The following is a 15,580-nucleotide window of genomic DNA, read 5'->3' as shown; positions in this document are numbered from 1 at the left end:
TATTTCCATTACTATCAGTTTCAACAAATTAACTTCTGTCTCTACAGAGCTGTAAAATAGATCAAAGGCACAAATCCCATAGAGTCAGATAACCTTAGAAGGATGTGCCCTGAACAATATGTAGCTTTCCATTGAAGACACTTAGCAGTTAATTTTTGATCCATTTAAATATCTTTTGGGGCTCCTGGGTGGCTCAGTCGGTTGAGCATCCAGCTTGATTTCAGCTCAGGTCATGATCTCACAGTTCTGTTTGTAAGTTTGAGACCTATGTGGGGCTCTACGCTGATAGCATGGAGCCTGCTTGGGATTCTCTGTCTCCATCTCTCTCCATCTCTCTCTCTCTCTCTCTCTCTCTCTCTCTCTCTCTCTCAAAAATAAATAAAGATTAAAAAAAATTTTTTTAAATAAACTTTAAGAAATGAAAAACTAAAAATCTTTCAAAATCCGTGTTTACATAACTAATGTTACAGGTAAATGTTAGCTAAGGGCATTCATTATTTAAAACCTACATTTTATACCATAGATGAAAGTATGTAGAAAGTACCTGACTGAATTGGCCCAAAATACAAAAAGAAGAGCCATTAAAATTATAATACAGTTTAACTCTACTTGACAAGTAGAAATGTGTGTTTTTAAAGGTGCTTATTATTAGCTGCCCCTCCAAAAATAAAATTTTTCTTTTATGGAAATACACTGATGAAAATTATAGGTGCATTCATTTTAGGATTTTATTTAAGTAATCTTTGCAGTTAGAATCTTTTAATATATTTGGAACAGTGTTACAAAAGAACATAGAATAAACATCAAGTTAGCTTAAATTGATTAATAATTGTTTAAGAAAATCAACTTAATGGTATACACCTGAAATTTGAAATTATTTTGGCGTAATTAAGTTTTCCCCTTAAGTTTGCCATAGTGTCACTGAAAACTTTCGATTGCATGTGCAAGAATAAAGAACTTTTGAAGCACCGTTTACTTTAGAACAGAACAATATAATCATCAGTAATAGCTATAGAGCATGCACAGTATGAGTACCCTTAATGAATTTTTTCCATTTAAAAGCAGATTCCTCAAAATGGTAGCTTTTCAGACTGTGTTTTCTTCATTGACCAAGTATTTTTCTTGTGGCTAACTTGAAGCATGTAAAAAACTGAAGCCAGCCTGGTTTTTACAGGCCTCGCCTGGCCTTGTTAATAGTTACAGCATTCCATTTGTTAGTACCTGTGACACAGGAGAAACTTTTACTGTTACGCTATGTGGTGACGATAAAGAAGACAGAAAAAGTCTTTTTATGGTAGTTGGGTCCTCAAAACAACTCTTTGTGTTCTGGTGATAAGAAGACACAAGTTGGATATCCACTAGAGGTACATGAGCTTGTTATCTGCAGAGCCGATATAGCCTCTTAAATTCCCTCACAATGACAGGAACCCCATCTGAAGTGAAGGCTTGCAGAGCTGGAGATACCAGAGCTCTGTTATTCCTCATGAGTACAAGTTCACCCTATTGTTGTTGAACAAAAATTTTGTGTGATTATTTTAAAAAGCCATATTCTTTTTCTTCAGTAAATTTAAAAGGGCTTCAAAGAGGCACGTACTTGGTGGTTCCTGTTGGGAGAAGAGCAAGACTCTAAATTACCTAGTCTTAAGATACATGAATATGATGGGAAAATTTCTTAGAGATTTCAGGCTAGAATAAGTCAGCAAGTTCATGATGAAATCTGTGTAGGCATCAACTATATTTGTTTTGTTTCTAGGGCTGTGTAGGTTATGAGTTCATTGTGTTCCAACATTCTGAGTGTTAACATCTTCATTGCTGATAGCAGCTTGCAGGGCTTTGGCAAGCAGAACTTGCTACCATGAACAGGAGGGAATACATGTCTCCATCCTTTAGTTCTAAACACCAGGACCTTTTATGGCTAAATACACATAACAGTTCGTGTGGTTAGTTAGACCCAGAGAACTTAGAGCAATGGTGCCAATGTTGGGGAAATAGGTGTAGAGTTTGCTCTGTGCTCATGCTTAGTGATTATGTCGTGGTGGAGGTTTCAGGTATTGGTGTATGGGATTCCTGGTGCATGCCAAGTCATTTGAGAAGTTAACATCTCTGCACTTAGGATTTCTTAGGATTCTTTCAGCAAAGCAAAGTCACATTGACTAAAGAGATGATGATGATGATGATGATGATAAATGGGTGAAATAATAATTTGACTACAGAAAAACCAAGAAAAAAATTCTTGAAGCTGAAACTATTGTGTATTTATATTCTTTTGAGGAAAAAAGTTATAGAATAAGCATAATTATTGTAAATCATGTTTTAAAGGATACCAAGATTTAGGGGCGCCTGGGTGGCTCAGTCGGTTGGGCCTCCAACTCAGTTTCAGCTTAGGTCATGATCTCACAGTTCATGAGTTCAAGCCCAAGCCCTGCATCAGGCTTGCTGCTGCCAGCATAGAGCCTGCTTTGGATCCTCTGTCCTCCTCGCTCTCTGCCGCTCCCTGACTTGTACTTTTTCTCTCAAAAATAAATAAAGTATTAAAAAAAAAAAAGGATATCAAGATTTATTATTATGACTTAATTAAAAGTATGCCTTACATCTAATTTAAATAATCATTTATTAACAAATTTATCTAGTACTTGTCTATTGATCAAACTTTGTTTCCCAATCAAATAAACTCTGTTAATTTACTTAGAAAATTTTAACTTCCCGAAACGTCTTAGTGTTGGCTGGAAAATCAACAAGTCTCAAAGCTATTGAAGCTATTGAAGCTATTGAACTCAGTAATTCTGCTTTAAAATATGACCCATCAGGATTTTTAAAAATTTAGGAACTCTGGAAATTCATGTATCAGATTGTTAAGCCCTTGCTGTTAAAATTACTCATTTAAATGGATGGATAAGTCATTTCTTGGTGACTTTAATGAAAAAAAAATTAAAAATCAGAAAACCAACTCTTCATTATATTTTTGCCTCAAAGTAAGCAGAAAAAGAAGTCAACATAGAGTCCAGGAGGTACTTTGCTAACACTTAAGAAAGTTCCCCAGAAAGTCAATTCAGTGGATTAGATCAGCCCATGAAGAAGCTCTATAGAAAGAGCTAGCAAAAGGGGGAAAGATAGATGGTAAACAACATTGTTTTTTTTTTTTACAAGTTTTAAAAATATGGAAAATCACTAATATGTATATTCTACAAAGGAGGGAGTCATTACTGTCTTATGTAAATAAGTATTTGGGTTTTTATGCTTCAAGATTATGTAGGAAAATCATAGTATTTAAGAACAAATTAGGAATGAAATTATTGGAATATGGTGCTAATTCTGGTGAATAGAAAAGACTCTCAGGTGAAAATCAGTTTCAATAGTTGAAGTTCCTGAAATGTTCATTTTATGAAGGTGCTATGATAACTTCTCAGAGCATCATTTTGATCCATTTCTATTTCAGTTCTCATACTCATTGGCCCCGTCAGATATGTTGATCAGGCTGTAATCATATTCAGGTTATAACCTCAGAGCTGTGAGTAATTTAGTATTCTCTAGGAAGTTTGGGAAGAAACAATCCAAACAAGTAAATCTTTTTTCTTAATGTACAGCGGGAGCATTCATTTTGCTTATATCTAAGGTTTACCTTATTTGAAGGATTAGAGTATACATTTGTGATCATTTAAAACCATTTCAGTGGCTCTTGTAATAATTCATTCAGTCTGTGCTCTCTTAATAAATTTTACAAAAAACTCATGGCAAGTTAGTGTCATTTGTGTGTGAATTTTCCAATTGTATTTCAGACTTTAAGAAAGAAAGGCCTTAATGGTTGTGAGAGCCCTGATGCTGACGATTACTTTGAGCACAGTCCACTCTCGGAGGACAGATTCAGCAAACTAAATGAAGATAGTGATTTTATTTTCAAACGAGGCCCTGTAAGTACTTTTACTTTACCTCTACTTTTTATTTGTTGATCCTTTTTGTTAACTTCATTATATAGGCTCTGAACAAGAAGGAACACAGAGGGTGCGACAGCCCAGACCCTGATACTTCCTATGTGCTAACTCCACATACAGAAGAAAAATATAAAAAAATTAATGAGGAATTTGATAATATGATGCGGAATCATAAAATCGCAGTGAGTACGAAAGTATGGTTTGTGCTTTTATCTTGTGCATGAAGAGATTGGCCACAGTTCTTATTTATTTTCACAGTGGGTGATGACACCAGTAAGTAGAAGGGGAAGAAATTTCATTAATTTTTTTTGGTTTCATAGAACTTTAAAATAAATTGGTTATAGTCTTATAATAGTGCATGTTCAGGGTCTTTAAACATAGAAGTGAAGAGAAAACATCCTAATCCAAATTCTACTTCTTATCCCCTGTTCTAACTATCCCCTGCTCTCTCTTTGGGTAGAGCACCTAAACATCCTGGATTCCAGTTCTCTCATCTATAAAATGAATGAGTTGGTTTATGTAATTTAAAAGAAAAAAAATTTTTTTAATGTTTATTTATTTTTGAGAGAGAGAGAGAGAGAGAGTGTGAGGGGGGCGAGGGGCACAGAGAGAGAGAGAGGGAGACACAGAATCTGAAACAGGCTCCAGGCTCTGAGCTGTCAGCATAGAGCTTGATGTGGGTCTGGAACTCATGAACGGCGAGATCATGACCTGAGCCAAAGTCGAACGCTCAACCGAGCCACCTAGGCACCCCAGGTTTACGTAGTTTTTAAGGTCCCTTCTAGCTCTAAATTTCCATGATTTGTAAATACAAGGTGCATATAAGATTTCCCTCTCCCACTCATGACTTTTGAAAAATATTACATGTATTTCAAATCGATCTTGAGACTATAAAATCTATAACAGATTTATTACAAATTTGGTGTTTCAGAATTATTTTGAATTATTTTGTATAGTTGATATAATAGTAGTAGCTTACCCTTTGGTTCTTTGTAATGTCCCAAAACTATTTAACAAAATCTGTCCAAACTCCTGGTCTTTCCTTATAGTGTACATATTGAGGAAGAAAGCCTTGGCTCAATTTTAATTTAAGGAAGCAATGTTTTTAAGCTGGTTGCAGAACAGATAGTTGGCTTAACATTTTTCTGTGCTCATGCATGTAACCATCATGGCAACCAGTACTTTGTGGAGTTCATGCTCCTTTGATAGTTCTTGAAAGAATTCTCATGGGAAGCTCATTGGGGAGAGCTGCTTAAGACAGCTATTCTGGATCTGATTTTCTAATGTTATATATGTATTGTAGGCTTCATGGGACAATTTGGTTCCAATGCTGATATTTATTTCAGAGTTACTTATTATCAGAGTTAATTCTCTTAAAAAGTATGCCTTAAGGTATACATCATGGATTATTTCTTCAAAGTAATCTTCTATTATAAGAAGCTCATGAAAAATAAGTTTAAGGAAGTATTTTTGTGCTGATACCATTTATTATTCTTAAAAAACAAAACAATAGCAAACAAATCCCTTCTGGCCTCATATGGATGTGGGTGACTCTGTAGTTAATGTTAAGCTGCAAAAATATTGTGTAAATAAAATTGCTTTACCTTTGAAAAAAATTATCATATATCCATTGTTTTATATCAGTTAATGAATTATTATAACTACTATTGGAAATAAGCTACTATTGAATTGAGTACATAAACTATTTATATTCTCCAACTTTGAATTAGCAGTGTTACCAATCTTTGCAATTACTGTTTTAAAATATGGGGAGAGGAAACCTTTTTCCTTTCTCTATAATAGAGATATTATAAAGAGAACTGTTATTTTCATGGTTAACAAGTATACTGTATGTGATCTGTGGAGGAAATGCCAGAAGAAATAGGAAATATTATTTTAAGGGGGTGTGTGGAATGTTTAGGAGGAAAAGAAGATAGCATTTATAATATTTGTAATTTAATCTTCATACAATTTAAAGATGATAGGTTGTCAGTAGTAATTTTCCTGTGTAGATTGTTTCTTTGCATTTTCATTATACTCAGATTGCATTGCGTTGTGTATATATAACTTGATTTTTTTTATTTTTCGTTTTGTCCATTAAGACTGTCAGTCAATTAAATAAAACTAGGGCTTATTTATAATGTCCCACATTTGGTGTAATAAGTTCATAATATGTGTACATATTTTTCCCCTTTTGTTATACTTGTAATTGCCTGATAGAAATGTAATGTTCCTAAACTGGTTTGCATTATTAAAGTGCTAATTTTATGCTTACTTGGTAACAGTGATATATTTTGTTATGTCTAAATTTGACAACACAACTTTAATATCAGTTTCTGACATTTAATTTTCATCTCTGAATATTTGAAATTATGTATGTATTAGCATATATGTATTCATATATAAATATTGAAGTTGAAAAGGTTCATGTCAAACATACTTATGTTCAAATACAGTTCCAAAGAAAGCAGCTTGAATTTGCAAATTTAGTAGGAAACCATCCTCTTCCTCTAATTTTAATAACTAGAGTTACTTTATCACATGAAAGTTTGTAAGTTCTTACATTTAATATAGATGAAAACGAAACTAACAGTTTTTTCTTCCTTGTTCTTTATTTACAGCCTGGTTTACCACCTCAAAACTTCTCAATGTCTGTCACAGTCCCTGTGACCAGCCCTAATGCTTTGTCCTATACTAACCCAGGGAGTTCACTTGTGTCCCCGTCTTTGGCAGCCAGCTCAACATTAGCCGATTCAAACATGCTGTCTCCACCTCAAGCCACGTTACACAGAAATGTGTCCCCTGGAGTCCCTCAGAGACCACCAAGTACTGGCAGTGCAGGTATGTAGTAATACCTATTCTGCTGATTCTTTCACAAAAAGGGTGGTAAAATGAATGACTAACATAAGCAGTTTCTTACTTTGCTACTCTTAATTTTCTGTCTTTGATGAGCAAGAGTCACTGCTACATAATTGACTCCATTTTAAAGAGTATTTTTGAAACTTTAATATGGGCTCTCTAACATCCTTTCAGGCACAGTGGAACGATACTACAGAATGTGCCATCTAGAATTTTCCTTATTATAGGAAAGCCATACTTTGACAGGCAGAAAATTTAATTAGCATATCATGAGCAAAGACTTGAAGTTTGGGTGTGAGCCAGTCATGTTAAAAATACTGAGAATAGATCTACCTGATTGGAGTTAGAGTTCATTAATTCAGCAAAAATTTGCAGTGCATTTACTTCTTCACACTTTGCAGTATCTCCTCTCCTTTAAATCCTAGATTGACTAGTACTCCATTAGCACTGCCCCCATTCTCATCATTTTGCTATTTGATACTGATACAGGAAGGCATACACTTTAAGAGCTTGATAGGTGAGCTTACACACACACACACACACACACACACACACACACACACACATATTTAACTACATCATATTGCACAATAATGCCAAATTCAGACTAGGCTAGTTTTTGTTTTTTTAGGAAAGGAGTGCAGGTTACTTCATTCAGATGAGGAGAACCAATTCATATTCATTCTTTGCCCTCTCTCTTCTCTCTGTAACGTTTTTAGGTGGGATGTTGAGCACTTCAGACCTCACAGTGCCAAATGGAGCCGGAAGCAGCCCAGTGGGTGCGTGAATTACTCCTGTTTTCACTTTGTAGGCATCTATCCTATGTGAGATGAAAGGAATATTGTACATCAAATAACGCCTTCTACTAAGTGAAGAGCTAAAAATGGGGTATATGATCAGAATAGACATGTCCCTTTGTAGACTTAATTGTCTTCTGAGGAGTACTTTTACTAATACTTAACATTTTTTAATAACAACCCTGCTCTGTTCTTTATACCTTGGCCTCAAGTGCCTCCTTCATAGCAGATATTGTTCTTTGCTAGAGACAGAATTGCCTTAATACAGTTTTTTCATCAAGCCAATTTCTTACACGGAGAAGCTTTCTGTATCATCTGTTCTCACCAAACTTAGACTATTAGCAGACCGATACATCTTCCAGTAAGTAGCATGAAATGTTTTTAGAGTGATTGCAGTACACAGAAATGGTGGACCTACTTTTAGAGCTACAAAGAGAGTTGAGGAGTTTGTCTTTGAGGGATCTGTTTTGGTGGCCATGTGTAGAACATTCACATATTTTCACAGTTGCTGCCAAATTGGCTTTTTTGCTTTGGGATCCTTTCTAAAGATGACCAGCAAGTTTAAACACATTGTGAAGGTGTCACCCAACGTTGATGTGCCAGTAAAGATAGATTGTGAACTGAGCATTACAGAAATATGGTATATATGTTAAAGAGTTAGAAGAATAACTGTATCCCTTTGGATAATCATCACATTAAGTGGTCTTGGTCTCTTAATCTGGGATAATGACAGTTGTCATCACTGTTATCTAAAAACAAGGGTGGGAACTTCCTCCCTGCTTTTAGGTATTGTATGTCCCTGGAGACTTCTGAACATAGATCTCTTATCGGAAAGATCCCAATTGCATGTATTCAACCCATTCATTCTACAAAAATGTAAGGAGCTTCTGCCTCAAGAAAATTAATTAATTGAATAACTTAATTTAAAATGATGAGAAAAAACAGATATTGTTGAGATAAGTTACAAAACATACAGTGACCTAAAGTAGGAATAAACGCCTAATTATGTCTGCCCCTATATTAATAGCTGTTTGAATGGAATTAAATATATAAGACCCATTGTTGGATCTTTTTGAACAGATAATTCATTGTGGAAAAATTCATAAAGGTCTTAACAATTATACATTAGGACTGCTATACTGGTACATGTATTTCCAGATATTTAGAGTTTATTTCAGTTCCATTTTAGTTATTTGCATGCCCATATACTCTTCGTGTTAAATTTTCCCATATGCTTTTATTCCCCCAAGACTTCCTTTCCCTTCTACTTCCTAGCCTGATTAAGGCTGGAATCAAACATTTCTATTTCATTTAATGTTAATTTTAACTAGTTCTTGGTTTTATTTTCAAAATTCGTTTTATTTCATGGAGTTTACTCTTTGATGATTTCTAATGTGTTTTTGCATTGCCTTTACTTTTTTTTCATCCTCTGGCATTGTAAACACGGTTCTTCCTCCTGTCAAACAAGTGTTTCACTTCTCTCCTCATTTTTTTTCTTCTACTTCCCACATTTCCTAAAGGCTTTTTCACTGTTTTTTTCCTTATCTGCATGCAACTATAAATCTAAACTTTGTCTCTGCTGCTCAGTTTTCTGTGTTCCCTTTGGTAATTTGAAACTCAGACTTTGTCATTGTCCTAATTTGACCTTCTGCATGTAATCCTGTTTCTTTTTTTTCATTCATTCTCTTTTTTTGTAAGCCTCCCCCACATCTGGACCCTCCTGTTTAGAGGGCTGCATGATCCAGTCCTTAGATCATGGCACATCACCACTGGTTTATATGGAGCATCTCAGTGTTATTTATTAATCCCTCGTACACCTGTGTTGCATTCCTGTTCCCTTCTTCCCCCATCATAGGCAACCACCTTAGTGTGTTAGTGTTAGTAGTGTTAATAATCGTGATTAGCAAACATGAATTTGTATTAATATTTAAAATTTAATTAAAATATTTTAAGTGCTTAGTGAGTTATTTAAAAGTCTGTTTCCATTATTACTTGTACACAGATAAATCCTGCTTCTTAGGGCACACCTCAGCATCTCCTAACACACGAGATTGGCTATCTTGATTCTTCACTAGTTCCTACTCCTATACGCCTAGTTTTATATATATCAGGTGTAATTTTACTTATTCTACTTGTGTTTGGATTGTATTCTAAATGGCTTGTGTGTTATAACTGGTTTTTAATATATGCTACCTCAGAATTAGACTTAACTGAGGAGACCTCTTATGTCACTTAATGTGGAGACCAGCTGGAAGTGGTTATTTCTGTGCATACTTGGAGCATACATGAGTTTAATGTGCTTCTTCCTATAAATTTTCCCATTAAAATAAATGGTCTTTCATAGGTATTTTAGACATGGTATTTTGTGAGAGAGAGTCAGATAATACATTTTAGCTTATTTTCAACAATGGTGCCATTTTGGCTTAGTAGTTTGGAAAAATAGTTTAAACTCATTTTTTACCTAAATAAAGTCTTTATGAATGAAAAGATTAAACAGTTAAAATTTCCAGAGAAATGCAGAAGAAAAAATATTAAAAGATATGGGTATGGGTTTTTTTTTAATTTTTTAAAAAGTTTTATTTATTTTGAGAGAGAGAGAAAGCATGAGCAGGGGAAGGGCAGAGAGAGGGAGAGAGAAAATCCCAACCAGGCTCTGCTGTCGAATCCCCCAACACAGGGCTCGAACTCCCCAACCATGAGATGATCTGAGGTAAAATCAAGAGTCAGATACTTAACTGACTGAGCCACCCAGGTGCCTCATGTTTTCTAATGTGTATTTTTCAAGGTACGTTTCTACATGTTTGATAAACCTTGTGCTAAATGAAATTAAACAACTTTCTTCTCTGTAGGACATTCAGAACCTTTAAAATGTTAATCTATTTTGTGAGTCATTAAACTTAGTGTATACATATGGTTACTCAAAGTGATTTCATAATCGAACCCTTCATTTTTTTTTCCCTCATGAAAAAGCATCTTTCATAATTAGTGCCATATAAAACATTTTGGGAAATCTTGCTTCTGATCTTAATATACATAGAAAAGCATTTTTGAGTAATGAAGACTTCCATAAGTTGAAATTGAGGTTTAATAAAAGAAACAAGACTATCAGGCTTGTGCTGTGTTAATAGCAGAGCTGTTCGTTGGGACCAGCCCTTGCACTGAAGACAGTTAGAAATGCTGGGGAAAACATTTTTAAAATCTGCATGAAGCATTTGAGAACTAATAAGACAGTGAAGCATTACTGGCTCAATATCCAGGGAATGACAGAGACAGAGACTTCAGGAGGGTGAGCTCAACATTTATGACTACTTTTCCTCAGGTGCTAGATGCCACTTCCACAGTGGGGTGCTTCAGAAGCAGAGGATGACAGCCTGAGAAACCCAGGGGGACAGAGAGATCAAATTTCAGGGCCCACAAAGAGTTGGGAGGGCCCAAATGTGTTCTTGTCCCCTTGTGTCGAGACCCCAAAAGGCGGGACCAGGGAAGTAGAGTGAATCAGAGTTTAACAATCCCTTGCAGTAGCTATGGCATCCCACTTTCTGAAGCTAGACTGTGGTCATCTATGCTTATAGAATAAACATTCTTTTCAATATCTGTGTTTTACGTTATTACATTTAAAAAAATATTGTTGTTCTACAAAAAATGAAGAATGACCACATGCTGGGCCGCAAAAACTCTCAGCAAATTTCAGAGAATTTAATCATATGGAGATAAATCTCTGGTGACAGAATAATTCAGCTAGCAACCCATATCCAAAGATGCTTGTTTAAAACAAATGTTCTATACATAACATGTATAATAGCTTACTGTGGCATTCCAGGCTTAGAGACTTGTAATGAGCCACTTCCAGATAGCTTCGCTTCACCTTTAAACTGTCACATTTTTACTGATCCTGTCATTTTCAAATGCATAATACTTTTATAGATGAGCCCTCCATTTGCCTTATTCTTATTCTAATTTTTGTTGAGTCTTCTGCTCTCCAGAAGATAGGATGCTTCGGGCCCGTGTCAGAGTGAAAGCAGAAGCATCCTTGAACTTTTTAATTTAAGCATTGAACAAACTCTGGATAGAGAAAGACATTAACCAGGAAACTAGAGGAAACCTAACCATGAAAGGAATCTTTGTTCATCAAAAACACCATGAAGAGAATGAAAAGGCAAGATAGAGTGGGAAAATATAGGGGTGTGTGTGTGTGTGTGTGTGTGTGTGTGTGTGTGTGTGTATAAAACAGAGGGCTTTTTATGAAGAATACTGTAAGTCATCACGAAAAAGAAAATCTGATTTTTTAAGATGTGCACGAGAACACAAACATTTCACAAGAGAAGCTCTCCAGGTGTCTAGTAAACATGTGACAAAATGCTCATAAGAACCAATTGAGGTCTTGCTGGCAGGGTGTTGGGTGGGGAGAAGGGCTAAAGGGGTGAGGGTCCTAAAGGAGTCAGACACTTGTTGGGATAAGCACTGAGTGTTATATTTAAGCGATGAATCACTGAATTCTATTCCTGAAATTATTATTACACTATACGTTAACTCACTTGGACTTAAATTTAAATAAATAAATAAATAAAAAATGCTCATTCTCAGTAACCAAGGAAATGCAAAACTAAAGCCACAGATAGCATTATACACCTAACAGAATGGCCTTGGAATAGGCAGATAATACCAAGTGTTGACAAGCTATGGAAAAATTCAAACTCTCATATGCTGATGATGGCAGTACAGATTGGTGCAGCCCTTTTGACATTGTCTACTATAGGTGTAGATGTGTGTATTCTACAGTGAACCATTTTTACTCATCTTTATATGCTATAGAGAAATGCATGGGTATACGATGAGCACCAAGAGAGATGTAAAGGAATGTGCATGGCATTATTTGTTACAACAACATCTAGAAATAATCCAAATTTGTATCAACAGTAGAACAAATAAATAAAGTGATAGTACATTTATATGAAGAAATACTATACTGCAACAAAAAGGAAGACATGACAGCAGTAATTAGTGTGGATGAATTTACCAAACTATTATTGAATGAGAGACAATAGATGCAAATACAAATTGGTTCCATTCAAATACAGTGTGAAAAGCAGGCGAGCAAAATTACAGTGCTAAGGATGCATGTATAGATAGGTGGTAAAACTATAAAGAAAAACAAGTTACTATAAAAATCACAATACTGGGGCGCCTGGGTGGCGCAGTCGGTTAAGCGTCCGACTTCAGCCAGGTCACGATCTCGCGGCCCGTGAGTTCGAGCCCTGCGTCAGGCTCTGGGCTGATGGCTCGGAGCCTGGAGCCTGTTTCCGATTCTGTGTCTCCCTCTCTCTCTGCCCCTCCCCCGTTCATGCTCTGTCTCTCTCTGTCCCAAAAATAAAAAAAAAAAAAAAAAAATCACAATACTGGTTACTTTGGGTAGGTGGACAATAGTAATGTTTTGGGGGGCCCAATTATAGAGACTTTGGGGGTTTGGCAATATTCTTTTTCCTGATCTAATGAGTACGTGGATGTTCACTTTATGATAAGTCCTTTTTTTTTTTTAAATATAATTTATTGTCAAATTGGCTTATAATTTGTAAGCCATGCCAACAAGTGCTCATGCCAACAAGTGTCTCCTCAGTGCCCATCAGCCATTTTCCCTCTCCCCTACACTCCCCCAGAAAAGTCCTTGATCTTTGAAGTTTTTGTTTTGTGCACCATTTTGTATTATGTGTTACGTTAATACAAGTTTTTAAAATAAACATAATACATTTGATTTTAAAAAGGAATTATAAACCACCAATGTGGAGGCACTTTTAAAATTATGAGAGAATGTCATGTACATAGTTGTTATACTGTTAATTCCAAAATCTAGAGAGAAAAAAATTGACACATACACACATTCATACTCTCAGAAAGACTCAGCAGTCTTTGAGTCTCTGGGTGTTATTGCCCACATGCAGCAGCTAGACGTGCAGCCCCATCTTGAGATCAGGAAGCAAGTCGGTGTAAGAGGACAGGCCAACAAGCCTAGGATGGCAGAGTGGAAAGCTGGAAAGTTCTAGGTCCGCTACATTGAGCTGCTAAAACCACTGAGCCTGCAACCGCTTTACCCCCGGTCTTCTGTGAGATAAAAATTTTCTCATTTCTTAAGAGAAAAAGTAAGGTAAAATACAAGCCAGAAGTAGGGGAATATTTAATAAGCAGATAAGCATTGATGTACCTAAGTGAAAGAAAGAAACCAACTTCAATTTCAAACATTGAAAGGATGTATCAGGAGATTTAAATAAAAATGGCAAAGAAAAACAACTTACTAATTGCCAACTATTACCACCTTTTTATTGTGACATGGAGAGCTGATGAAGGGATGTTGAAACTGATGATCTCATGTGCTTATGGCATTGTAGCAATCTTTCTAGAAAGATTTTGGCAAGGTGTTTCAGTAGTCATAAAAATGTTTATGCCTCTGAGCCCACTAATCCCATTTCTGGGACTCTCCTAAAGAAATAAACTAGAATATACAAAGTTTCACTGCAACATTATTTAGAGTAGTGAACAATAGGAAGAAACCAGTGTATTCTACAGTATGAAAATTATGTAGATTAAAATTTTCAGCTGAATTCCTTTTGAGTTGTGATTTAAAACTGCAAAAAAAAAAAACATGCTTATGGAAAATTCAAAGGAAGGGAAATCCAAACTGATTATCATAGTTATGTTGGGATGGTAGAAGTAGGAGTTTTCCCTCTCGTTTTCTACTTTTTAAACTTTCTATGATGCCATCTTGATACGGTATCTCCACAGTCATAAAACTTTTATTATAGTAAATGAATTAGAGTATTCAGTTGTGTTTCCTTGTAACGTGATAATTTTTTGTCTTCAGGCTATGTCATTGTCTAAGTGAAACCAGTGTTGTCCATACTGTAAATTGTGGCCATCTTCCATAGTGGCAATCTGATTTGGCTTACTAGACCTATTTCTCTGTGGAAAATTTACATTTAATACTCAGATAATTTGTAGTTCATATAACTTCAGGAACTCCTTTTAACTTTGGGCCTGTGTTTAAAGATCAAGTGTAGAATCAAGTCTCTGATCTCCAGCAGTTTTGCTTTATAAAAACATTTTGAGAAAGAGAAAATATATATATACCAGACTAGTATATAGAAGGGCTCAAGAAGCTCTTGGAATTGTTTAGGGGTGAGTGAAGGTAACATGTAACGGCTTGCAGAGTAGCAGAGGCAGCGGCAGTTAAAGAGAAGATGGATGAATAGCAAAGCAAGAATAGCAGGGCTTGAGCCCTGTGAAAGTGGGATGGAAGTGACTGGGATGGCGGTAGTACAGGAGTTTAAACAGGTTGTGTTAGAGATGACAGCAGCATATCTGGGGAAAAGGCCACCGGATGGTTGCATGTGAACTTGAAGTGAGATATAAAGCAGAAGCACAGATGTAAGAGGTACACTGAGGCAGTGGTTAAAGCCAGGGGCTGCATGAAGTCTCTGAAGGAGGAGAAGCCTCTTTGGGGCTGTCCACATGGGATAGATTGAGAGGGCGAATACAGTATACAGGAAAAGAAGCAGCAGGATTTCATGAGCATTGTCTGTTGTAGATACGCATTTCTAATGGACAGAATCCATGCTCTCTATCATACAGGAATTTCCACTGAATCAAGTAAATATGTCATCAGTTATTTTATTTTTGTCATCAATAATCTTGAAACTCATGGGCTTTTTTACTTTTAGAAACCTCATCAACTCATTCTTTATAAAAATACAATTTTACAAGCTTTTAAAATGCTTATTTACTGAATAATCAGCTGAAACTTTGTCAGGTTTTATGAAAATTTGTCAAATATGATAAAATCAGTTCTTGAACCTTGCTTTGAATGAGTTTTTCAGAATCTTTTGAGATTTTCAAAAGTCTTTGCATATCAGTTCAACTTCTGAATTTAATTCATAATAATAAGACATTAAAGGCATCAATGTCTACAATTTAGCCCTAAAAGAGTAGTATTAAGGACATGGAGTG

The 15,580-nt window shown here is 35.6% G+C and overlaps 1 protein-coding gene across 3 annotated transcripts in view; it reads left to right on the top strand.

Annotated features, from left to right (window-relative positions):
- The first annotated feature begins 3,824 nt into the window (after nt 1-3,824).
- MEF2A (myocyte enhancer factor 2A) overlaps nt 3,825-15,580 on the top strand; it is a 38,021-nt gene continuing 26,265 nt past the window's right edge. For 2 of the 3 annotated variants that reach the window (XM_049614025.1, XM_049614024.1), the window contains exons 1-3: nt 4,027-4,111; nt 6,551-6,770; nt 7,508-7,567. In XM_049614025.1, coding sequence (XP_049469982.1) covers nt 4,088-4,111; nt 6,551-6,770; nt 7,508-7,567 — 304 coding nt within the window. In that variant the 5' untranslated portion in view covers nt 4,027-4,087. Of the gene's footprint in view, nt 3,909-4,026; nt 4,112-6,550; nt 6,771-7,507; nt 7,568-15,580 lie in introns of those variants that run through there. The other variant, XM_049614026.1, reaches the window with a different exon arrangement.

This window comes from Panthera uncia (genome assembly GCF_023721935.1).
Source record: "Panthera uncia isolate 11264 chromosome B3 unlocalized genomic scaffold, Puncia_PCG_1.0 HiC_scaffold_1, whole genome shotgun sequence".
NCBI classification, from domain to species: domain Eukaryota; kingdom Metazoa; phylum Chordata; class Mammalia; order Carnivora; family Felidae; genus Panthera; species Panthera uncia.
Note: the sequence above shows the minus strand (reverse complement) of the source record. Positions and strands in the feature narration are given on the sequence as shown.